The sequence below is a fragment of the Ranitomeya variabilis genome, chromosome 4 (genome assembly GCF_051348905.1).
Source record: "Ranitomeya variabilis isolate aRanVar5 chromosome 4, aRanVar5.hap1, whole genome shotgun sequence".
NCBI classification, from domain to species: domain Eukaryota; kingdom Metazoa; phylum Chordata; class Amphibia; order Anura; family Dendrobatidae; genus Ranitomeya; species Ranitomeya variabilis.
Genome location: NC_135235.1, coordinates 470,150,742 through 470,176,400, shown reverse-complemented (window position 1 = coordinate 470,176,400; position 25,659 = coordinate 470,150,742). Strand labels below are relative to the sequence as shown.

The window sequence follows — 25,659 nt, the reverse complement described above, 5'->3', positions numbered from 1 at the left end:
TAATGACTTAAAGGAGTTGTCTCGCAAAACGTTTTGTTGAAAACTAAACAGATTGTGAACACTGTAATTATAAATAGCATGTGGTTTTATGAATAAGTGAGATCTAGAGCATTCCACATTTAATGGTGGCCGCACATGCTCAGTAGCTTCCTTGTCCTGTCCCTTCCCTCCATGCTGCGTAGTGATCGGACAGTGAGATGGCTGACACTGGATGGTAATAGAGGACATTTACCACACATGAAGTAGGTGAGCGGGGATGAGATTAGTAATAGAGATAGAACATGCTGCCCACCCAAACAAAGAGAATAGACTAAAACTGCAAAGCAATAAATAGGTGTGAAAATTACAGTGATATTTTTCAATGATATGATTAAAGTAATGATGTGAGCATCTCCAGAGATTTTTATTTTTCACTTTGTGGGATAACCCTTTCAATGCCCTTAACATTGTGTGCCTCCGCCCCATCTTGACTCACCCAGTCTGTAGATGGGTTCCAATGAGAAGAGGTGCTGGAGTGACGTCTGCTCTGCCGGCCTTGTGCAGCGTCCTGTAGGATGGAATGAAATTACAGAGAAAGTCAGATATCGGAACCAAATACACAGCTATATATGCAAGTCTTTACTTTTCTTCACCCGGGGCAAAGACTCAGTGTGGCGACCCTCTCCATTCAGCAAGCTGAAACATTACTGTAACACTGCGTCACTAGAGCTTGAATTTCCCTTTTGGATCAATTGGGGTGCTGCTTCCATTTCTTTAGAATTAAATTACTACTTATAGAATTGGGGTTCAGTTTCCTGAACTTTTGCAGCGTCATTAACAAATGTAATTTTGAAAATGCTGTTCTACAATCTTGATTATGGAACCGAAAAGCAACCCTCCGCCATAGGACTGAAAACTAACTATACAATTCACATATATTGCGACCCTGCCTGGTGCCGGCCATTTCCAGCTCCCTCCTCTGCTCAGATCGGTGCTCCGCAGCTCCTCATACCAAGATGGCCAACGCAGTGCAAAGGTACATCTCAATCATACCTCCACAGTCTTTCCGATCCCACAGCATAAAAAAAGGAGGTAAAGCATGGTTTAGATTTCCCAATTCACTTCCCCATACCATTGTGGCAGACATATTGAAATCAGGAAGAAAGGAATGACAAGGTGAGCAAGGGTGGCAGCAGGAGGCAAGCAGAGGACACCAGATAGGGTGACTATATATGTGAAACATATTAGAAATCTTTCAGTCCTAGGGTGGACGGTCGCTTCAATTGAATTTGTCCCTTAGCCATAAAATTTAATTAACATGGAGGACATGCCATGCAAATATGTAATACTACAATGCACACATTTTCATACTGTGTTTGTGTGCGTGTGTGTGTGTATATAGATAGATAGATAGATAGGGATTTTTGTGTACTCACCGTAAAATCCTTTTCTCCGAGCCACTCATTGGGGGACACAGGACCATGGGGTGTTATGCTGCTGTCTCTAGGAGGCTGACACTAAGTTGAGACAAAAAGAGTTAGCTCCTCCCCTGCAGTATACACCCTCATGCTGGCTTTCAGAGACCCAGTACAGTGCAAAAGCAGTAGGAGATTAATAACAAAACAATATATAACTTTAGAGTATAACATGTCAGAGAAAGTCAAGAACTGCTGTGTCCCCCAATGAGTGGCTCGGAGAAAAGGATTTTACGGTGAGTACACAAAAATCCCTATTTCTCCTTCACCACATTGGGGGACACAGGACCATGGAACGTCCCAAAGCAGTCCCTGGGTGGGAAACAATACAACCAAGTAAACTCCGTGTACCAACTGACTATAAATGTGCAACGGCCGCTTGCAGAATATGTCTGCCAAGGGCCGCATCCGCAGAAGATTGAATGTGAACATTGTAGTGTCTTGTGAAAGTATGCAGGCTCGACCATGTTGCGGCCTTGCAAACCTGCTCCGCCGTTGCCTGGTGCCGGATGGCCCAGGAAGCACCCATCGACCGAGTGGAGTGTGCTCTAATCCTTGCCGGGATAGGACTGCCCCTGACTCGATAGGATTCTTGAATCGCAGACCGGATCCATCAGGCTATCGTGGCCTTAGACGCGGCTAAACCCTTTCTGTGACCCTCCGGGAACACAAAGAGGGAGTCCGATTTGCGGAAATGAGCAGTTCTGGAAATGTACCTCCTAAGGGCCAGTACCACATCCAGGGTGTGAAGGGCCTTTCCAACCCTATGTTTTGGCTGCGGGCAGAAGGAGGGAAGAACGATATCTTCATTAAGGTGAAAAGATGAAACCACCTTAGGGAGAAAAGCCGGAGATGGGCGTAGGACTACCTTGTCCTGGTGGAAGGCAAGGAAAGGGGCCCGGCAAGATAGAGCGGCCAACTCTGAGACCCTTCTGATAGATGTAACTGCCACAAGGAAGGCCACCTTCCAGGAGAGGACAGTTAGAGGGACGTCCTGCAGAGGTTCAAACGGAGATTCCTGAAGAACGCTCAGAACCAAATTAAGGTCCCAGGTCTCTAACGGCATTCTGTAGGGAGGTACCATGTGGGAGACCCCTTGAATGAAAGTCCTGACTTGCGAGTTGGCAGCGATCCTACGTTGGAACAACACAGATAACGCTGAGATCTGACCCTTGAGGGAGCTGAGCGCCAGGCCGGAATCCAGGCCGGACTGTAGAAAATCCAAAATGGTAGGGATTGAGAAAACAAGCGGAGAGTGACCTTGGAGCCTGCACTATGAGAAGAATGTTTTCCAGGTGCAGTGATAGATGCAAGCGGAAGAAGCTTTGTGAGCGCTTATCATGGTGGGAATGACCTGCTGGGAGAAACCCGCTTGAGTCAGAATCCAGGTTTCAACAGCCACGCCGTTAAACGTAGGGCCCCTGAGCTCTGGTGGTAGATCGGCCCTTGGCGAAGCAGATCTGGACGGTCTGGTAACCGCCAGGGAACGTCAGATACGAGTTGAACGAGCTCCGCGAACCACGCGCGACGTGGCCAAACCGGGGCGACAAGAATCACCGGAACCCCCTCCGTCTTGATTTTTCGGATCACCTTCGGCAGTAAGGGAAGCGGAGGAAACACGTACGGGAGTTGGAACCGATGCCACGGGGATACCAGTGCGTCCACTCCGATGGCCTGGGGATCCCGAGAACGTGCTATGAAGTTGGGAACTTTGGCGTTCATTCTGGATGCCATCAGATCCACGTCCGGAGTCCCCCAGCGAAGGCAAATCTGCTGGAAAACCTCCGGATGGAGTTCCCACTCCCCCGAGGCGAGACCCTGACGGCTGAGAAAATCCGCCGCCCAGTTCTCGACGCCTGGAATGTGTACCGCGGAAATGGTGGAGTGGTTGACCTCGGCCCAACGGAGAATGTGGGAAACCTCCTGCAAGGCCGCCCTGCTGCGGGTACCCCCCTGATAGTTTATGTACGCCACCGCTGTGACGTTGTCCGATTGGATACGAACTGGGTGATCCGCGAGCAGGAGGTGAAAACGTCTCAGAGCAAGTCTGATCGCTCGAATCTACAAAATATTTATGGGAAGCCTCGACTCCCGGAGTGACCAAATCCCCTGGGCAGTGTGGTGGTGAAACAATGCTCCCCAACCGAGGAGACTGGCGTCGGTAGTTACCACCAGCCAGCGGATCGGGAGAAAAGACTTCCCCTGGAGGAGAGATGATCTTAGAGCCCACCATGTGAGGGCTTGCCTGATCCGTGGGGACAGAGGACATGGCCGATCGAGAGATAAGGGACTCCTGTCCCAATGTCCAGCAGAGCCTGTTGTAAAGGGCGGAGATGGAGCTGAGCGAAAGGAACCGCTTCTATTGCGGCCACCATTTTCCCCAGGATCCTCATTTCAAACCGAATGGACCACGGGTACGGATGATAGAGCATCCGAACTCCCTGCTGAAGCTCCTGGGCCTTGGACCGAGGTAGCAAGACCAGCCCCCTTTGACGTGTCCAGGATCATGCCTAGGAAGGAGGTCCAAGTTGATTAACCAGCCCAGGCACGAAAGAGAATCCAAGGTAATGTGGACGCTTGCTTCGCAGGCCTGATAAGACGGAGCCTTTATCAGGAGATCGTCCAAGTATGGCAACACGACCACTCCTCGGGAGTGAAGAATGGCCATGACCGCCGCCATGACCTTCGTGAATACCCTGGGTGCCGTGGCAAGGCCAAAGGGTAAGGCCGTGAATTGAAAGTGGTGCTCTTGGATGGCAAAACGGAGGAACTTTTGATGTGGCGGGAAGATTGGGATATGGAGATAAGCATCTTTGATGTCTACCGATGCTAGGAATTCGCCTGTCTCCAATGAAGAGATGACTGGCCGGAGTGACTCCATCCTGAAGTGCCGAACCCTTACGTGCTTGTTTAGGAGCTTTAGGTCCAAGATAGGGCGCACTGTTCCGTCCTTTTTCGGAATGACTAAGAGGTTTGAGTAAAAACCTCTGAATCTCTGGTGTTCTGGGACTGGAACAATGACCCCGTTTTGGCGGAGGGATTTGATGGCGCGATGAAGTGCGCGAGATTGAGCCCCCGAACTTGGGAGATGAGAGGGAAAAAACCTTGCTGGAGGTGTGGCGGAGAATTCTATTTTGTAACCAGAAGACACCAAACCTCTGACCCATTGGCCGTAGACGACGGAAAGTCAGACTTGTTGAAAGAGAAGCAGACGTCTGCCTACTTTGGAGGTGTCGACTGGAAGAGTCCCCGAGTCATTGTGAGGGGAATCTGGCAGGCCTGGACCCTCTGGTTCTGGGTTGCCTAGGTTTTCCTCGCCAGGACTGATTCGGCCGGTATGAAGGCCAGGAGTCTCTGTCTGTGCGTGGAGATCGTTCTGATCTGGACGAGGCTGCGGAGTTGGACCAGAATGGGCTGCTGTGAAAGGGCCGAAAGCGAAAATATTGTTGGTGCTGAAAAGCGGTTTTTGGCCTGTGTTGTGGGAGGAACTTGCTCTTCCCACCTGTAGCGTCGGAAATAAGCTGGTCTAATTTTTCTCCAAAGAGGCGACCGCTCTGAAAAGGAAGAAAAATCAGAGACTTCTTTGAGGAAGAATCTGCGCGCCACTCTCTAAGTCAAATAGCTCTCCTTATGGTGATGGCGTTTGAAGCCGCAGTTGCCGCACAGTCCGCTGCGTCTAAAGACGCGTACATCACATAATCTCCAGCCATGGCAATTTGTTTCGCAAGATCCGCCGCCTCAGATGGGAGATCCTGTTCCTGAATGGATTTTGCAAGGGCATCTGCCCAGAAAACCATTCCTTTGGCAACCCAAGCCGCAGCGAAGGAAGGAGATAAAGAGGAACCTGAGGCCTCGTACACTGAGCTAGGGAGTCTAGCTGGCGTTCTGTGGGATTTTTAATTGAAGCACCGTCAGGTACCGATAAGAGCGTCTTGGTAGCCAAGCGCGACACCGGAGGATCAACCAGTGGAGATTCCGTCCAATCTTTAACAAGATCTACGGAAAAGGGATACTTCGATTCCAGGTTCTTTTTGCCCGTAAAACGCTTATCCGGACGGTCCCTGTGTCGCCGGACTATATCCAGGAAATCTGGGTGAGAGGAGAACACCTTATGGGGATGCTTGGTTCTTGTAAAGGAAACTGAATGGTCCGGCGCAGAATTAGGGTCATCGTCCACTTTTAGCGCATGATTGACTGCCTCGATGAGGGCGTCAACAGTAGATCTAAATTCCGGAGCATCCGGATCTAGGGATGCATCAGACTCATACTCAGAGTCGTGATCGCTACGATCCCCTGGGGAGGTTGAGCGAGAAATGGAGCTACCAGAGGCCGAATGGCGTGGTGAATGCTCAGGAGAGATAGTGCGGATCCGTGTTTTGGATGACCGATAAAGAGGGATCTCTTAACCCATGAAAAAGAGTACCCCGCTCCCCAGAGGGGTCACGGAGGGATTCAATCGCTTTGGCCAATGAAGCCATGGATTGAGACAGTGATGTGGCCCACTCAGGGGGACTAGATGCACTGGGGTCGGTAGTGGCGGAGGGCTCCTGGGCAGATTGGGTATCACAGGCAGGGCAGAGAGGGGAACTCTGAGGGCGAGGATGAGGAGCCTGGCATGTGGTACACGCAGTAAAAAAGGTGGTATGCACCTTAGTGGTCTTTTTACCCCTTGACTGCGACATGTTGTACCCGAAAGTGATAAAGGCAGCTGCTAGTGGAAGCTGAGGGGTAACTGCTGCAGGGAAGCGCTAAGTGTCGTCTCCTTACCCAGGTCCTGTGCCCCGCAAGTCAGAGAGGTGTCGTGGAAAAAAGGGCCTCCGGAGCGGTAATCTCGCCGGGAGCGAGAAGCGCCAGGACCGGGAGGCGGAGCCACGAGAATGACGCGATCTCCAGAAGAAAGGTTTTAAAAATCCAGTGTGCCTCCTACGGACACTAAGCTTGAACTGGGTCTCTGGAAGCCAGCATGAGGGTGTATACTGCAGGGGAGGAGCTAACTCTTTGTCTCAACTTAGTGTCAGCCTCCTAGAGACAGCAGCATAACACCCCATGGTCCTGTGTCCCCCAATGTGGCGAAGGAGAAAATATATATATATATATATATATATATATATATATATATATATATATATACACTCAAACATACACACATACACTACCGTTCAAAAGTTTAGGGTCACTCAGAAATCTACTTATTTTTGAAAGAAAAGCACAGTTTTTTCCAATGAGGCTAACATTAAATGATTCAGACATACACTCTATACATTGTTAATGTGGTAAATGACTATTCTAGCTTCAATCGTCTGGTTTGTAATGAAATATCTTCATAGGCGTATAGAGGCCCATTTCCAACAACCTTCACTCCAGTGTTCTTATGGTACTTTGTGTTTGCTAACTGTGCAAGAAGGCTAATGGATGGTTAGAATACCCTTGAAAACCCTTGTGCAAGTATGTTAGCACAGCTGAAAACAGTTTGGCTGATTAGAGAACCTATAAACCTGACCTTCCTTTGAGCTAGTTGAGAATCTGGAGCATTACATTTGTTGGTTCCATTAAACTCTCAAAATGGCCCAAAAAAAAGAACTTTCAGGTGAAACTCGACAGTCTATTCTTGTTCTTAGAAATGAAGGCTATTCCATGCAAGAAATTGCCAAGAAACTGAAGATTTCCTACAACGGTTTGTACTACTCCCTTCAGGGGAGAGCACAAACAGACTCTATCCAGAGTAGAACGAGAAGTGGGAAGCCCCGCTGCACAACTGTGCAACAAGACAAGTACATTAGAGTCTGTAGTTTGAGAAATCGACGCCTCACAGGTCCTCAACTGCCAGCTTCATTAAATAGTACACGCAAAACGCCAGTGTCACCGTCTACAGTGAAGAGGCGACTCCGGAACGCTGGCCTTCAGGGCAGAGTGGCAAAGAAAAAGCCATATCTGAGACTGGCTAATAAAAGAAAAAGATGAATATGGGCAAAAGAACACAGACACTGGACAGAGGAAGATTGGAAAAAAGTGTTATGGACAGATGAATCCAAGTTTGAGGTGTTTGGATCACACAGAAGAACATTTGTGAGACCCAGAACAACTGAAAAGATGCTGGAAGAGTGCCTGACGCCATCTGTCATACATGGTGGAGGTAATGTGATGGTCTGGGGTTGCTTTGGTGCTGGTAAAGTGGGAGATTTGTACAAGGTAAAAGGGATATTGCATAAGGAAGGCTATCACTCCATTTTGCAACGCCATGCCATACCCTGTGGATAGCGCTTGATTGGAGCCAATTTCATCCTACAACAGGAGAATGACCCAAAGCACACCTCCAAATTAAGCAAGAACTATTTAGGGAAGAAGCAAGCAGCTGGTATCCTATCTGTAATGGAGTGGCCAGCGAAGTCACCAGATCTAAACCCCATTGAGTTGTTGTGGGAGCAGTTTGAACGTATGGTATGCAAAAAGTGCCCATCAAGCCAAACCAACTTGTTGAGGGGCTTCTGGATGCATGGGGTTAAATTTCTCCAGATTACCTCAGCAAATTAACTGCTAGAATGCCAAAGGTCTGCAATGCTGTAATTGCTGCAAAGGGAGCAGTCTTTGACAAAAGCAAAGTTTGAAGGAGAAAATTATTATTTCAAATAAAAATCTTTTTTTCGAACCTTGTCAATGTCTGGACTAGATTTTCAATTCATTTGACAACTCATTTGATTAATAAAAGTATGAGTTTTCATGGAAAACACAAAATTGTCTGGGTGAAACCCTAAACTTTAGAACGGTAGTGTATATTTATTTTGTGACAGGATCACTAGCGCTGTATGTGAGGGGAAATACACTGCTCAAAAAAATAAAGGGAACACTAAAATCCCACATTCTAGATTTCAGTGAATGAAATATTCCAGTTGTAAATCTTTATTCATTACATAATGGAATGTGTTGAGAACAATAAAACCTAAAAATTATCAACGTAAACCACAACTAATATCCCACGGAGGTCTGGAGTTGGAATGATGCTCAAAATCAAAGTGGAAAATAAAGTTACAGGCTGATCCAAATTCAGTGGAAATGCCTCAAGACAAGAAAATGATGCTCAGTAGGGTGTGTGGCCTCTACGTGCCTGTATGACCTCCCTACAATGCCTCGGCATGCTCCTGATGAGGTGGCAAATGGCCTCCTGAGGGATCTCCTTCCAGACCTAGACTTAAGCATCCGCCAATTCCTGGACAGCCTGTGGTGCAACGTGACATTGGTGGATGGTGCGAGACATGATGTCCCACATGTGTTCAATCGGATTCAGGTCTGGGGAATGGGCAGGCCAGTCCACAGCTTCAATGCCTTTATCTTGCAGGAACTGCTGACACGCTCCAGCCACATGAGGTCTGGCATTGTCCTGCATTAGGAGGAATCCAGGGCCAACCGCCCCAGCATATGGTCACACAAGGGGTCTGAGGATCTCATCTCGGTACCTAATGGCAGTAATGCTACCTCTGGCGAGCACATGGAGGGCTGTGCGGCCCTCCAAAGAAATTCCATCCCACACCATTACTGACCCACTGCCAAAACGGTCATGCTGAAGGATGTTGCAGGCAGCAGATCACTCTCCACGGCGACTCCAGACTCTCTCACGTCTGTCACATGTGCTCACTGTGAACCTGCTTTCATCTGTGAATAGCACAGGTCGCCAGTGGCGAACTTGCCAATCCTGGTGTTCTGTGGCAAATGCCAAGCGTCCTGCATGGTGTTGGGCTGTGAGCACAACCCCCATCTGTGGACGTCGGGCACTCCGACCATCCTCATGGAGTCGGCCTCCAGCCTCTGGACACTACGCTGACAGACACAGCAAACCTTCTTGCCATAGCTCGCATTGATGTGCCATCCTGGATGAGCTGCACTACCTGAGCCACTTGTGTGAGTTGTAGAGTCCGTCTCATGCTACCATGAGTGTGAAAGCACAACCAACATTCAAAAGTGACCAAAACATCAGCCAGAAAGCATTGGTACTGAGATGTGGTCTGTGGTCCTGTGATCTGAAACCCATAAGTTTCTCTCCAGCATGCTATGTGCTAAAGGGGTTAACCAGACATGATAAGGGACTGGGTTTTTGTGAGTAGGTAAAGAGATGGGTGGGATGCCTAATCACCATATCTACACCTCAAAGGTGTGGCTAGGGAGTTAAATGTGCAGCCAGTTTTTTATCTTCTCTATATTGGGTGCTGGGAGAGTAAAGTCTCCAGAGGTAGCTCCAGGGGGAGCTGAGGACTTAGATTCATCCGCAGGGAACACTCACACAGGAAAAAGGACTCTATTGGACTTTATGTTATTGCTTTGTCATTAGGCCAGAATTGCAAAAGCAGCCGAGTGAGTCAACCCCTCACAGAGTATATAGATATATCAGCGCAAAGTAAAAATATACACAGTCCTTCTGGCAAAGCAGGAAAGCAAACAAAATGTTATACAGTCTATATATGGCTGTGTGGATCCGCCTGCTTAGGAATACCAAAAACACACGGTTCACTTTACTATAAACACGAGCACCACTAGGAGTTAGCCTCTCCAGGCACACTGAACACTTAATGACTCAGAAGGCTGACTATTTACCTTCTAAACACCACCCTGGGGAGGAGATATGGTGCACAGCGGTCCCACAGTTCTCCAGCTGTTCATTTAAAAACCTAGCCCTTAAATGGCAGATTAACCTCTCTCAGCACTTAGTGTGCTGGAGCAAACTTCCAGGTTTCAAATCACTGAAGCTTATCTCCTCTCCAATACTTTGCCAGTGACTGTGTATATAAGTATTGAACACATCACCAATATGTGAACACAACAGTGCCTGCTGAATAATTCACACAAATGTAAAACTTGCATCAAAGAATGTAAAAAAATAAGGAGACATGTTAAATCCACACACCCCACACTGAGACTCTGTGTCGCTCAATGGACGAGGCGGGTTGCTCTCTCCGGGGGATGAAGGCACTTCAGGATCAACAGCTCGTAGAGTCCCATCTTCTGACACTTGGGATTTCTCAGTCAGCTTCTCTATACCTGTTGAGGTGAATTAATCAATTCATTTTAACTGACACTTTATAGTACAAAATCAAACATAAAAAAGTTATACTATCAGTACAACTGCTTAGACTGTAGCAGCCCCATCGACCAATTGACTGCGCTGGTCTGAGTTTACTAACCCACGTGATTGGTTGTAATGACTGTGGGAGCTCAGTGCCATAACACATCATTGGACAACTTTGTAAATACACCGGCGAGTTCACAATAGTGAAGGATAACAGTGAAGGATAATAGTGAAGTGAAATAACAAGCACTTTTCACCTATTGTGTCCCCCCATTTCCTTGTAGATTGTAAGCTTGCAAGCAGGGACCTCACTCCTAATGTCACTGTTTAAATTGTCTTAACTCGTACCGAATTTATTGTTTGTACATGTCCCCGCTTAATTGTAAAGTGCTGCGGAATATGTTGGCGCTATATAAATAAAAATTATTATTATAAGGATTCCCTTCATATTTAAATGTATTTATGCCCTACAGGGCATTCAGAAAGTGGCTGTCCAACTGGGGGACACATAGGATTAACGAACAGGGACATGACGGGAGACCTAAAAATCATCCTATACATAAGTAACCACAACGCCAACATACCAGGTGTGGCTATCAGGCTGGTCTTTAGGGTGCCAGGTTCTGCTGGGGCAGCAGGGCGGGAGCCTTCCATGGATGCTCCATCTTGAGAATTGGTGCGCGATAGGGGTTCAGCAGTTTTCTTTTTCCTCTGAAGTGCACGTTGGATGGATGGAGTGTCTGATGGGAGATTTGCCAACTGGTGAAATACATTGCGCTTCCGAATGATGGCATAAACTAGGCTAGAGTTACCTGGAAAGTGACAAAAAGAACAAGAGTTTAAGATAAATATATGAAATATAAAGAGAAATAGATGCAGACGAACAGTACACAAATGGGAAACTGTTTCATGGGGACTCCGGACCCTAGTTTCTAGCAAATAGTGAGGATACAGCTTAACCCCTTTCTGCCATCGGACGCAGTATCCCCCGCTTTGATGTGGGCTCCAGCGGTGAGCCCGCATCAAAGCCGAGACATGTCAGCTGTTTTAAACAGCTGACATGTGCCAGCAATATGCGTGGGTGGAATCGCGATCCACCCACGCCTAACTAGTTAAATGCCGCTGTCAAACTAACAGCGGCATTTAACAAGCACTTCCGGCCATCCGGCTTTAAATGCACACACCGGTGACCCCCGTCACATGATCGGGGGTCATCTGTGCGTCGGCATGACAACCAGAGGTCTCGGGACATCTATGGTTGTTGATGCCGGATTGCTGTGAGCGCCACCCTGTGGTCCAGGCTCATAGCAAGTCTGTAATTCTGCTACATAGAGGCGATCTGCTGATCGCTCCTATGTAGCAGAGCCGATCAGGCTATGCCAGCTTCTAGTCTCCCATGGAGGCTATTGAAGCATGCCAAAAGTAAAAAAAAAAAAAAAAGTTTTTAAAAATATGAAAAAAATAAAAAAAATAAAGGTTCAAATCACCCCCATCAAAATAAAACAATGAAGAAAAAAAATCAAACCTACACATATTTGGCTTCGCCGCATTCAAAATCACCCGATCTATCAATAAAAAAAAGGATTAACCTGATCACTAAACGGCATAGCGATATAGTCAAAACGCCAGAATTACGTTTTTTGGTCGCCACGACATTGCATTAAAATGCAATAACGGGCGATCAAAAGTACATATCTGCACCAAAATGGTATCATTAAAAACGTCAGCTCGGTACGCAAAAAAAAAGCCCTCACCCAACTCGAGATCACAAAAAATGGAGACACTACGGGTAACGGAAAATAGCGCAATTTTTTTTTTTTTTAGCAATGTTTGGAATTTTTTTTCACCACTTAGATAAAAAAAGAAACTAGGTATGTTTGGCGTCCATAAACTGGAAATGACCTGGAGAATCATAATGGCAGGTCAGTTTTAGCATATAGTGAACCTAGCAAAAAAAGCCAAACAAAAAACAAGTGTGGGATTGCACTCTTTTTTGCAATTTCACTGCACTTGGAACTTTTTCCTAGTACACGACATGGTAAAACCAATGGAGTCGTTCAAAAGCACAACTCGTCCCGCAAAAAATAAGCCCTCACATGGCCATATTGATGGAAAAATAAAAAAAGTTATGGCTCTGGAAAGGAGGGGAGCGAAAAACGAAAACGCAAAATCGAAAAAAGCTCCAGGGGGTTAAGGGGTTAAAGAGACCACAATATTGTCTTTTCACATGAAACCTCTTTAAAAAGGTACAAATACAGATACCGTATATACTCGAGTATAAGCCGACCCGAGTATAAGCCGACCCCCCTAATTTTGCCACAAAAAACTGGGAAAACTTATTGACTCGAGTATAAGCCTAGGGTGGAAAATGCAGCAGGTACCGGTGAATTTCAAAGTTAAAAATAGATGCTCCATACCGTTCATTATGGCCCCATAGATGCTCCACATAAAGCTGCGCCATATATACAATGCTCTGCACCGTTGCCCCACAGATAGCTGTGCCATATATATAATGCTCTGCACCGTTGCCCCATAGCTGTGCCATATATATAATGCTCTGCACCGTTGCCCCATAGCTGTGCCATATATATATATATAGTGCTCTGCACCGTTGCCCCATAGATAGCTGTGCCATATATATAATGCTCTGCACCGTTGCCCCATAGCTGTGCCATATAGTGCTCTGCACCGTTGCCCCATACCTGTGCCATATAGTGCTCTGCACCGTTGCCCCATAGCTGTGCCATATAGTGCTCTGCACCGTTGCCCCATAGCTGTGCCATATAATGCTCTGCACCGTTGCCCCATAGCTGTGCCATATAATGCTCTGCACCGTTGCCCCATAGCTGTGCCATATAGTGCTCTGCACCGTTGCCCCATAGCTGTGCCATATAATGCTCTGCACCGTTGCCCCATAGCTGTGCCATATAATGCTCTGCACAGTTGCCCCATAGCTGTGCCATATAGTGCTCTGCACTGTTGCCCCATAGATACTCCACATAAATCTGTGCCATTGCTGCTGCTGCAATAAAATAATAAAACACATACTCACCTCTCTTGCTTGCAGCTCCTCGGCGCCATCTTCCCGGCGTCTCTCCGCACTGACTGATCAGGCCGAGGGCGGCGCGCACACTATATGCGTCATCGCGCCCTCTGACCTGAACAGTCAGTGCGGAGAGACGCCGGGAAGATGGCGCGACGCCCGGCGTGTGGAACGCGGACAGGTGAATATGCGATACTTACCTGCTCCCGGCGTGCCGCTCCTTCCCCCGGACAGCTGGTCTCCGGTGCCGCAGCCTCTTCCTCTATCAGCGGTCACCGGCACCGCTGATTAGAGAAATGAATTATGCGGCTCCGCCCCTATGGGAGGTGGAGCAGCCTATTCATTTCTCTAATGAGCGGTCCCACGTGACCTCTCAGGGGAAGAGCTGCGGCACCCGGAGACAGTGGGACGGGCAGGGGGAGCGACAGGAACGCCGGAACTAGGTGAGTATATGACAGTGCTCACCCGCCGACCCCACCACCGATCATGACTCGAGTATAAGCCGAGAGGGGCACTTTCAGCCCAAAAATTTGGGCTGAAAATCTCGGCTTATACTCGAGTATATACGGTATATAATAAGTGAAACTCACCATCAAATTGATACTGGATAATATTATTGAAAACTTCAAGCAGGAAGAAAACAAGATGATGATTCTGTGGGGAGGAGAAGAGGAACCAAGGACTGGAGAAAGCTTCCAGCAGATGTAGCAGCTTGTTGGATGCTACCATGGAAAGGGATTTTAAGTATGGGGACACTGTGAAAAAGAGCAAGGATAAATAAAACCTTACAAAGGTGAGCATGGCAAACAGATGAAGAATAACTTCTAGACGTGAGATTTTATGGCTTTATAAAAGAAAGACGATTCAGCAACTGAGTCCTTTATGTATCATACACAATAAGAGAGGGTTCGCTGAACTCTTTTGGGCAAGCCAACCTAGATTGTACTAGTATTGTACATATGGATGGCTCACAGATTATTACAGCAAAGAGTCGGTTCCAGGTGCCACCTAGTGTACAAAAGAAGACACGTACCTCGATGTAAAGCGCATTGGTGTCCACAACAGGAAAATATTCCACAATTATGTGGATTTTTCCTAACTAGCACTGACAGTTGTGTTTTGGGGTCCCTTAGAATGCTATATTAATGTGCAAAAAGCTGTGTCTAGAAAACAAAGAAATAATTTATGCATTTCATAGTTTTTCCAGGGGTTTTGAGTACAGGAACTCCTCTATATGATTGCTCCTGCCTCCATATAGTTGCAGAATGCATTTACATTCCCTTATTCTGGTGGCCAGAATTTTTTGTTGGCTGATTTATCGCCAGAAAATTCTCCTATGTCTGCTGTTAGAGGAAGTAATGTGAAATGAGAAACACATTTTTACATAGCACATTGTTTCCAATAGAGATAAGAATGTCTAGAATGGTCTGTCGTTCATTTCCATCCATCCTAAAAATTAATTTGGACATCAAAGTAGGCAACAGTTATTTAAAGGAATATTATCAAGATCGGATGTTATTCTATATCCAACAATAGAGGGGATAACTTACCGATTGCTGGGTATCCAGCCCGTTTGAAAACAACAGAGGTCAATCATGCGCACTGCCGCTCCATTCATTCATATGCGACTGCTGAAGACTAAGTCTACGTTCACATTTGCAGTCGGGCACCGCAGCATCGCCGCATGCGTCATGCGCCCCTATATTTAACATGGGGGCGCATGGACATGCGTCGCACTTGCGTTTTGCGCCGCATGCGTCCCTGCGGCGCACGCGTCCGGGCGCATTGGACGCAGCAAGTTGCATTTTTGCTGCGTCCAAAATCAATCAAAAAAAGGACGCATGCGGCGCAAAACGCAGCGTTGTGCATGCGTTTTGCTGCCTTTTTGTTTGCGTTGTGCGTTGCGGCGCCGACGCTGCGGCGCACAACGCAAATGTGAACGTAGCCTAACAGAGTGCTGTACTCTTATCTCCGGTGGTCCCATAACCATGAATGGCAGTGTGCATGATGGACCACAAGTCCGTTCAAACTGGGCTCTTCAGACACACTGTTCTCAGCAGTCAGACCCCCAGCACTCAGGAAGTTATCCCCTAACCTACAAACTTGAGAATTGCCCTTTAATGCCTATGTCCATTAATATGGAAGGGTTTCAGGTTATCCTTGGCAACCATGTGACCATCTTACTTTGTTATATGCAGCTAGATATAGAGAATAAATCTTAATTTAAAAAAAAAAAAACAACCATAAAATCTACTTCTAGTGTGCCTTTCCTCATTTTACCATTCACTACGATGGTCAGCAGGCAGTCATACAAAGGTTGTAAACGCTGGTGTCCACTGGTGATGATCTTGTGAAAAACCTATGAGGGAAAAAGAAGTACTGTTGAGAAAGTAGAATATAAAGTCACATCCTTTCTAACAAGCTGCACACATTTACGACTTACCACAATAAGCAGGTCCGCATGCGTTCCTGTGAACACTGGGATATCCATCGGGACTCTCACAGAGTAGGGTTTGTTGAGACGAACTCCAAAATTCCTCTCACCACTTAGCAACAGAAGAATGAAAACCCCAATGTGCATAAGTCCAACACGGGCTGTAAAAAGAAACGTAGTGAACAACTTTATATGTGGCTAATATGTGACAGAAATGATCACAACAACATGAAGAGAAGAGATGAGTGAAGAAGGGGAAAACTGAGGTGATGGAGGAAAGAACAAGAGTGAAGACTCACACTGGTCTGCTCGGGCATCGTTCAAAAAGAATAGAATGGGAACCAGAACATCCAGGACATCACTGCTCTTAAGAACAAAGAACAGGAACTTCTGTGAAAGCAAAAGAGAAGTATACGGTGAGAGGCCAACCACCCAATCCACTGGGCACAGCAACCAGTGCTCCACGTGTTTATTACTGTCTGGGTGATGTTCTAAAATATCACTGCAAAGTAGAGCAGCTGTAGAAAACACAGCTGGACTCCCCTTAGAGAAGGCAGAGACGGTTTATTGCCATCTCTTTCATCCTGATCACTGTATAAGCAGCGCTGAATGAGGACTGCGCATACAGTATAGGAAGCACTGACAGTGCTTCCTCCTCCAGACTCAGTGGTCATGTGATCACCAGGTGATGAGATGGAACAGGAGCTGCTGGATCACAGCAGGCCCAGCTCCAATATTGCAAATCAGGAGGCTGAATTTGCCCTGTAATGGGGGCTAATATGACAGTGTTACATTTTTATATTGCTGATGTTCACTGTATTTAAAATACTAAAATGCCCCGCAGAAGGTCCTTTATGACATTATGGGGGCATAATGAGTGAAAAAAATGAAAGCATTAAAAACTTAAAAACAAGCTAGAGAAAAGAAATAAGACCAAATATAGAAAACAACTGAAGTACAAAGCGCTGTTCTTAGCCCAGCCCCCATCAAAACAATACAATTGACTAATAAAAAAACCGCAGACTAATTTAACATCCAAACAAGAACATTTTTTGGAGCCATTAAAAGCACATACAGCATGCAAAAATAAACCAAAAATGTGCCTGGTCAGGAAGGGGCAAAATGGCCTGATTCTAAAACTACAGGCACAGACTGAATCTAAAGACACAAAGAATCACTCCTGACCTTGTTAAAGTCACACAGTTTCCAGAAGAGAACCAGTAGTTCCTGGTGAAATTGGATTTTCTTGGTGGAATTTGGTAGATATGTCTGAGTGAGTGGATTAAGGAGTAAACGGGCAAGCCCCTTCAAGATGAACTGGAAGTCCTAGGATTTAGTAATGACGATGCGAGTCAGCATCCATTAAAAAAAAAGAACGATATAACAAGTTAGGGTGTACAATTTTTCTAGTTTGATGGTCAAATTGTTAAACTGATTACAAGTGCCACAGTAATATTTAAAAGGGTATTACACTCACATTTGTTTTCCAGGATAGCACCAATGAGGAGAATGTGGATCTCCTTTTTTTTTTTTTTTTTTTTTTTTTTAATCCAGGGAAAAGCACAAAATGCATACATGTGATTCTCTCCACCTCCTCCACTCATTTCTAGTGTCATACATGAGAGTCAAGGGACCTCCATTCTCCAAATATAGCCACACGAACTGCGAAAGGGTTTCTCCACTACTATTGATAGGCCATCAATATCAGATCGGTGGAGGTCTGAGACTCGGCACCCCCACTGATCAACTGTTCTCAGTGCCAGTCGGACGTTAGCAGATGAAGGGCTGAACAGTACAGCTCCATCATATGTGCAGTAGACGTGGCTGAGTACTGCACATCCACCTGAACTATTCAACTGAATAGGATTGGATCTACAGTACCCTGCAGTGGCCACCACACAGTTGACAGAGCTCTGCAACTGCTAACATTCGACTGCCACCAGCACTAAGAACAGCTGCCTTCCACCACTAGTCTGATATTGATGACCTCCCCATGGGATACGTCATCAATATAAAAGTGGAGAAACCCTTTAACACTTGCCTGTCCATGAAACCCATGCTGTGCGCCACACCTTTTTCCTGGGACTTGGAAACTACATGTGAGCAGCTATATATATATATATATATATATATATATATATATATATATATATATATATATAGTAAAAAAACGGAACAGCACAACACTTACTTATCTTCGGGTGCAAGGCCCCAAGCAACCAGTCCAACGATTGCACCAAGTTCATACGAATTCAAAAAAAGAGGCAGCACTCCATTTCTTCAATGAAAATGTGGAAGGTTTATTCAAACCACTTGTCTGGGCGACGTTTTGGCTCCATCTGAGCCTTTCTCAAGCCTTTTCACTGAAGAAATGGAGTGCTGCCTCTTTTTTTGAATTCGTATATATATACAGCTGGACGAAGCATCCCCTGCGAAATGCGAATTAGGTGCAGTTTCGGTGTGATACAAATTTTGATTTCATGTAAATTTAATCTTATATAGGGGGCTTACTTTGATAATTTATCATCAATTGCCTTAATTCCTATACCATTAATTCATACTTTGTTACCCATATCTTAGATCTATCCTTCTCTGACATATACAGGTCCTTCTCAAAAAATTAGCATATAGTGTTAAATTTCATTATTTACCATAATGTAATGATTACAATTAAACTTTCATATACTATAGATTCATTATCCACCAACTGAAATTTGTCAGGTCTTTTATTGTTTTAATACTGATGATTTTGGCATACAACTCCTGATAACCCAAAAAACCTGTCTCAATAAATTAGCATATCAAGAAAAGGTTCTCTAAATGACCTATTACCCTAATCTTCTGAATCAACTAATTAACTCTAAACACATGCAAAAGATACCTGAGGCTTTTAAAAACTCCCTGCCTGGTTCATTACTCAAAACCCCCATCATGGGTAAGACTAGCGACCTGACAGATGTCAAGAAGGCCATCATTGACACCCTCAAGCAAGAGGGTAAGACCCAGAAAGAAATTTCTCAACAAATAGGCTGTTCCCAGAGTGCTGTATCAAGGCACCTCAATGGTAAGTCTGTTGGAAGGAAACAATGTGGCAGAAAACGCTGTACAACGAGAAGAGGTGACCGGACCCTGAGGAAGATTGTGGAGAAGGACCGATTCCAGACCTTGGGGAACCTGAGGAAGCAGTGGACTGAGTCTGGTGTGGAAACATCCAGAGCCACCGTGCACAGGCGTGTGCAGGAAATGGGCTACAGGTGCCGCATTCCCCAGGTAAAGCCACTTTTGAACCATAAACAGCGGCAGAAGCGCCTGACCTGGGCTACAGAGAAGCAGCACTGGACTAAGTGGTCCCAAGTACTTTTTTCTGATGAAAGCAAATTTTGCATGTCATTCGGAAATCAAGGTGCCAGAGTCTGGAGGAAGACTGGGGAGAAGGAAATGCCAAAATGCCTGAAGTCCAGTGTCAAGTACCCACAGTCAGTGATGGTGTGGGGTGCCATGTCAGCTGCTGGTGTTGGTCCACTGTGTTTCATCAAGGGCAGGGTCAATGCAGCTAGCTATCAGGAGATTTTGGAGCACTTCATGCTTCCATCGGCTGAAATGCTTTATGGAGATGAAGATTTCATTTTTCAGCACGACCTGGCACCTGCTCACAGTGCCAAAACCACTGGTAAATGGTTTACTGACCATGGTATTACTGTGCTCAATTGGCCAGCCAACTCTCCTGACCTGAACCCCATAGAGAATCTGTGGGATATTGTGAAGAGAAAGTTGAGAGACGCAAGACCCAACACTCTGGATGAGCTTAAGGCCGCTATTGAAGCATCCTGGGCCTCCATAACATCTCAGCAGTGTCACAGGCTGATTGCCTCCATGCCACGCCGCATTGAAGCAGTCATTTCTGCCAAAGGATTCCCGACCAAGTATTGAGTGCATAACGGAACATTATTATTTGATGGTTTTTTTGTTTGGTATTAAAAAACACTTTTATTTGATTGGTCGGGTGAAATATGCTAATTTATTGAGACAGGTTTTTTGGGTTATTAGGAGTTGTATGCCAAAATCATCAGTATTAAAACAATAAAAGACCTGACAAATTTCAGTTGGTGGATAATGAATCTATAGTATATGAAAGTTTAATTGTAATCATTACATTATGGTAAATAATGAAATTTAACACTATATGCTAATTTTTTGAGAAGGACCTGTATACTGTAGCAAGGCTTCTACTATAGCTTATCCCCTTCACCACCTTGGGTTTTTCTGGTTTTTGCATCTCCGTTTTTTGCTCCCCGTCTTCCCAGATCCATAACTTTGTTATTTTTTAGTCAATATGGCCATGTGAGGGCTTGCTTTTTTGCGGGACAAGTTGTTCTTTTGAACGATACCATTGGTTTTACAATACTGGAAAATGGGGAAAAAAATTGGTTGTGAAATTGCATTTGTTTGGCAATTTCAATTGTTTTACCATGCTCACTAAATGCTAAACCTGTCCTGCCATTATGATTCCCCAGGTAATTACGAGTTTGCAGATACCAAAACAAGTATAGGCTCTTTTTTTATTTAAGTGGTAAAAAAAATTACAAAAGTTTGCAAAAAAAAAAAAAGTTACCTACCACCATTTTCCGAGACCCATTGCCTCTACATTTTTCGGGATCTGGGGCTGGGTGAGGGCTTATTTTTTGTGCGCCGAGCTGACATTTTTACTGATACCATTTTGGAGTAGATATGATCTTTTTATCGCCTGTTATTGCAATGTTGCAGCGACCAAAAAAACCCACTGGATTCATTCTTTTTGCATATTGATAGATCGGGCGTTTCTGAATACGGCGATACCAAATATGTGTATTTATTTTTTAAAATGTTTTTAAACATTTTTATTTTACTTTTCAAATGCTTCAATAGTCTTCATGGGAGACTAGAAGCTGCGATCATCCGATCACCTGTGCTACACACAGCAGGGCTGAACCTTCTGTGTGTAGCCAAAATGATCACCTGCTATGAATGTCATCCACAGGGCGGTGCACATCGCATTCCGGCAATGACAACCACAGGGGTCTCCTGCAGACCCCGAGTCGTCATGTCAACCCATAGGCAACCCGCGGTCATGTGACAGGGGCGCTGATGGGCGGGATTAGTGACGCGTTTCCGGCGTGGCCATGGTAAATGCTGCTGTCGGAAATTGACAGTGGCATTTAAAATGTTAACATGGATCGCAATTCCACCAGCACCTGACAGCTGATCAGATTAAATGTCATGTGCAGGAAAACACGAGCGCTCAGCGCCGGAGCCCACATGGAAAGCAGGGACACATCCTAGGTCGTACCTATACGTCATAGGTTATGAAGGGGTTAAATTCTGCCATATATATGTCCCCCGGTTTTTGTTTCTGTGGTGTCTCATTTTGTCTATGTATAGACATATTTTTTCATTTGTATATGTATTTATGTCTAATAAAAATGTATAATTATTTTAACGGTTGGCATTAAGTAAACCTATACTACCTAACTATGTGACTGTATGCTTTTAGCCTGGGAGAGATATCACGTTAGGTTAGAGTCCCAGCAGCTTGTCACTGGCAGTTGGGCACACATGAATTGGCCAATTTATGCACCAAGTACCTTAGTTTTTCAACTTATTTTCATGTTTGCATACTATAGCTTTTCAGAGTGCAGCTTTAATTTGTTACTTACATATAGAGTGGCTCTCTTAGCTTGCACCTGTTCACATTTGTCTGTTTGGAAGGGACGGTCAGTCTTGATATTTATAAATCTATACTATGAACACCAATCCAGTATGCAACACCTTCTTACCTCCTCCCTGTGGATCCGCGACAGATAATTCACGAATAGATTGTCAGGTGCTGGGCTCTTGAAGAGAACAGTGAGCAGTATTAGTATGTAAGCAGGAGTCAGGAAATAAAAGCATGGCATAATGAGGTTACATACTTCACCCTCGTCCATGGCAGTGCTAGTGGTAGTCCCATCCATGCTGGGGCTAGTTGTATTGGTGTGGTCCGAGTCCAATGTGACAATGAGCAGTTGGGCCGAGACCTCGACCAATGGTTCTCGCGAATCCCAGAAAAGCAAATGGTTGTAAGGAATCCCATAACCAACAGGGTCATATGCACAAACCACATTCAGGAGGGATGTAAAGAGCGGTAGTGCATGTCTGTGGAGAGAAAAGAAAGCAAAAAAAAAAAAATTTAAAAAGGGATAAAATATTTACTAAAAAGAAATAAACAGATTTCTCTTTTTTTTTTTAAAAAAAAAAAAAAAAACTGTCAAGATCCGTGCGAGACACTTAGCCATAATCGCTCCGGCCCTAAAGAGTGGCGGGCGTCTTGTACCATTTATAATAGTGATGCAGATCTTTACATACTGCCAACATCAATAGTTAATGTATGTGATATGTGCGGATAATAGTACTGGTAGAAAAACTGTAGGGAAACAAAAGAGAACAAGACCATCGGGTGATACCCTTTTGGGCACAAGGAAAGTAAAAGGAAGTTGCTCATCTGAGCAGGCACAACTCCTATGTACACCTGAAGATATCAGCTGCTGCCTCGTGGCTAGGGGTCATCTCCTCCAGGATGGTTGACCAATTAGGATGATAAGACGATATCGGGCTGCGATGCTGTAGTAAAGAATCCTTGGGACCAAGATGAGGTTTTTATTTCCATAACGCGTTTTAGCACTGGACTAGCGTCTTGTTCAGGGGGAAAAAAACAATTGCATCTGATGACATTAGTTCAGCATTGCATGGTGTTATGGAAATAAAAACCGCTGGACTCATCTTGGTCCCAAGGATTCTTCATTACAGCCCGATATCGTGTTATAGTCCTAATTGGTCAGATAATATTATTGCTACATTAACATTACAATGTCAATTCATTATTTTTAATTCATGTAAATTAATATTTCAGAAGACTTCCCATTAAGATATTTTTTACTAAATCTGTGACTACAGTCATGGCCAAAAGTATTCACACCCCTGCAATTCTGTCAGATAATACTCAGTTTCTTCCTGAAAATGATTGCAAACACAAATTCTTTGGTTTTATTATCTTCATTTAATTTGTCTTAAATGAAAAACCACAAAAGAGAATGAAGCAAAAAGCAAAACATTGATCATGTCACACAAAACTCCAAAAATGGGCCAGACAAAAGTATTGGCACCCTCAGCCTAATACTTGGTTGCACAACCTTTAGCCAAAATAACTGCGACCAACCGCTTCCGGTAACCATCAATGAGTTTCTTACAATGCTCTGCTGGAATTTTAGACCATTCTTCTTGGCAAACTGCTCCAGGTCCCTGATATTTGAAGGGTGCCTTCTCCAAACTGCCATTTGTAGATCTCTCCACAGGTGTTCTATGGGATTCAGGTCTGGATTCATTGCTGGCCACCTTAGAAGTCTCCAGTGCTTTCTCTCAAACCATTTTCTAGTGCTTTTTGAAGTGTGTTTTGGGTCATTGTCCTGCTGGAAGACCCATGACCTCTGAGGGAGACCCAGCTTTCTAACACTGGGCCCTACATTATGCTGCAAAATTTGTTGGTAGTCTTCAGACTTCATAATGCCATGCACACGGTCAAGCAGTCCAGTGCCAGAGGCAGCAAAGCAACCCCAAAACATCAGGGAACCTCCGCCATGTTTGACTGTAGGGACCGTGTTCTTTTCTTTGAATGCCTCTTTTTTTCTCCTGTAAACTCTATGTTGATGCCTTTGCCCAAAAAGCTCTACTTTTGTCTCATCTGACCAGAGAACATTCTTCCAAAACGTTTTAGGCTTTTTCAGGTAAATTTTGGCAAACTCCAGCCTGGCTTTTTTATGTCTCGGGGTAAGAAGTGGGGTCTTCCTGGGTCTCCTACCATACAGTCCCTTTTCATTCAGACGCCGACAGATAGTACGGGTTGACACTGTTGTACCCTCGGACTGCAGGGCAGCTTGAACTTGTTTGGATGTTAGTCGAGGTTCTTTATCCAACATCCGCACAATCTTGCGTTGAAATCTCTTGTCAATTTTTCTTTTCTGTCCACATCTAGGGAGGTTAGCCACAGTGCCATGGGCTTTAAACTTCTTGATGACACTGCGCACGGCAGACACAGGAACATTCAGGTCTTTGGAGATGGACTTGTAGCCTTGAGATTGCTCATGCTTCCTCACAATTTGGTTCTTAAGTCCTCAGATAGTTCTTTGGTCTTCTTTCTTTTCTCCATGCTCAATGTGGTACACAAGGACACAGGACAGAGGTTAAGTCAACTTTAATCCATGTCAACTGGCTGCAAGTGTGATTTAGTTATTGCCAACACCTGTTAGGTGCCACAGGTAAGTTACAGGTGCTGTTAATTACACAAATTAGAGAAGCATCACATGATTTTTCGAACAGTGCCAATACTTTTGTCCACCCCCTTTTTTATGTTTGGTGTGGAATTATATCCAATTTGGCTTTAGAACAATTCTTTTTGTGTTTTTTTCATTTAGGACAAATTAAATGAAGATAATAATACCAAAGAATTTGTGTTTGCAATCATTTTCAGGAAGAAACTGAGTATTATCTGACAGAATTGCAGGGGTGTGAATACTTTTGGCCATGACTGTATGTGTATGTAATATAGTGTGTATGTGTTAATTCCCACTATGTGTGCTCACCTACGGCCACTGCCTTCTCAGGGATTCAGAGCCATTCTGCTCCTTTTCTCAGTGACGTCACCACTCTGCAGACTCTCCGGGTCACACTGGGCGACCCCAGAAGTGGCTGTTATAATGTAATTCTATGAAGAGTCAGAACAAGGCTCCATGGGCTTATATTGTAAAAGAGACTTTCGGCTCACACACAGATCATAGAGTAAACCAGGGAGTCCGAAGAGTGGTGATGTCACTGAGAAGAGGAGCAGAATGCCTAACATTTAAGATTGTATCCCGACTTCCACAATGACAGAAAGAGGGATGGGGCTGTTAGAGGTCAGCATGCCTGATCCTTTTATTGCCAATGATTATAAGCTGCTACCAGTCGAATATGGGAACTTTTCACTCCCCTCTCCCCATTCAGAACTCATGTACTCTTGGTTGCTTGAGAATGCACGTGTATGGGGGGGGATAGCTGTTGGCCAAATAAGCGTTCAGTGGATGTCTATCTAAAATGCATGGCCAGTTGGAGAAGAATGATCTTCATCAAAACTCTGACCACACACACACAGACACACACACACACACTCTGGGGAAGATCAAGTCTATGTGTGCATGTGAAACATCAGACTGCACTTGGATGACATGCAAGTGCAGTACGAAGTACTTGCACAGAGTCAATGGCGAATATGAAGAAATTAAAGTTCTCTGTCTTCTCCACGCCTGCAATGCGATTCTCTCATGCAAGAGAATTGCATCAAAGTAAGAGGAGACTCAGCTCAAACTGACACAGTTTGAGCTGAGTGTCACTAGCATGATCAGCTAGATTCTCTTGTATGAGAGAATCGACCGCAGCGTTATTCCGTCCTTACAAACTCAGACAGTCATAGCAAGCTCACTGACGGATTCATAGTTTACTCATTCTGTAGCCAGAAATACATAGTGCAATACGGAGGCTATAGAAAAGCAAATTGAAAGCATGATATTTTGCCCAAAATACATGCATTTAAGTAAGATGTTTTTCCCCGTCAAAACGGCTGAGAGCA

The 25,659-nt window shown here is 45.0% G+C and overlaps 1 protein-coding gene across 1 annotated transcript in view; it reads right to left on the bottom strand.

Annotated features, from left to right (window-relative positions):
* HID1 (HID1 domain containing) overlaps positions 1-25,659 on the bottom strand; it is a 75,365-nt gene that overhangs the window by 9,049 nt on the left and 40,657 nt on the right. The window contains exons 7-16 of the mRNA XM_077251742.1: positions 21,935-22,157; positions 21,800-21,856; positions 17,172-17,312; positions 16,286-16,376; positions 15,996-16,147; positions 15,833-15,911; positions 14,143-14,307; positions 11,094-11,321; positions 10,348-10,481; positions 476-547 (exon numbers count right to left, since the gene is read on the bottom strand). Of these exons, the coding sequence (XP_077107857.1) occupies positions 476-547; positions 10,348-10,481; positions 11,094-11,321; positions 14,143-14,307; positions 15,833-15,911; positions 15,996-16,147; positions 16,286-16,376; positions 17,172-17,312; positions 21,800-21,856; positions 21,935-22,157 (1,342 nt within the window). The remainder of the gene's footprint in view (positions 1-475; positions 548-10,347; positions 10,482-11,093; positions 11,322-14,142; positions 14,308-15,832; positions 15,912-15,995; positions 16,148-16,285; positions 16,377-17,171; positions 17,313-21,799; positions 21,857-21,934; positions 22,158-25,659) is intronic.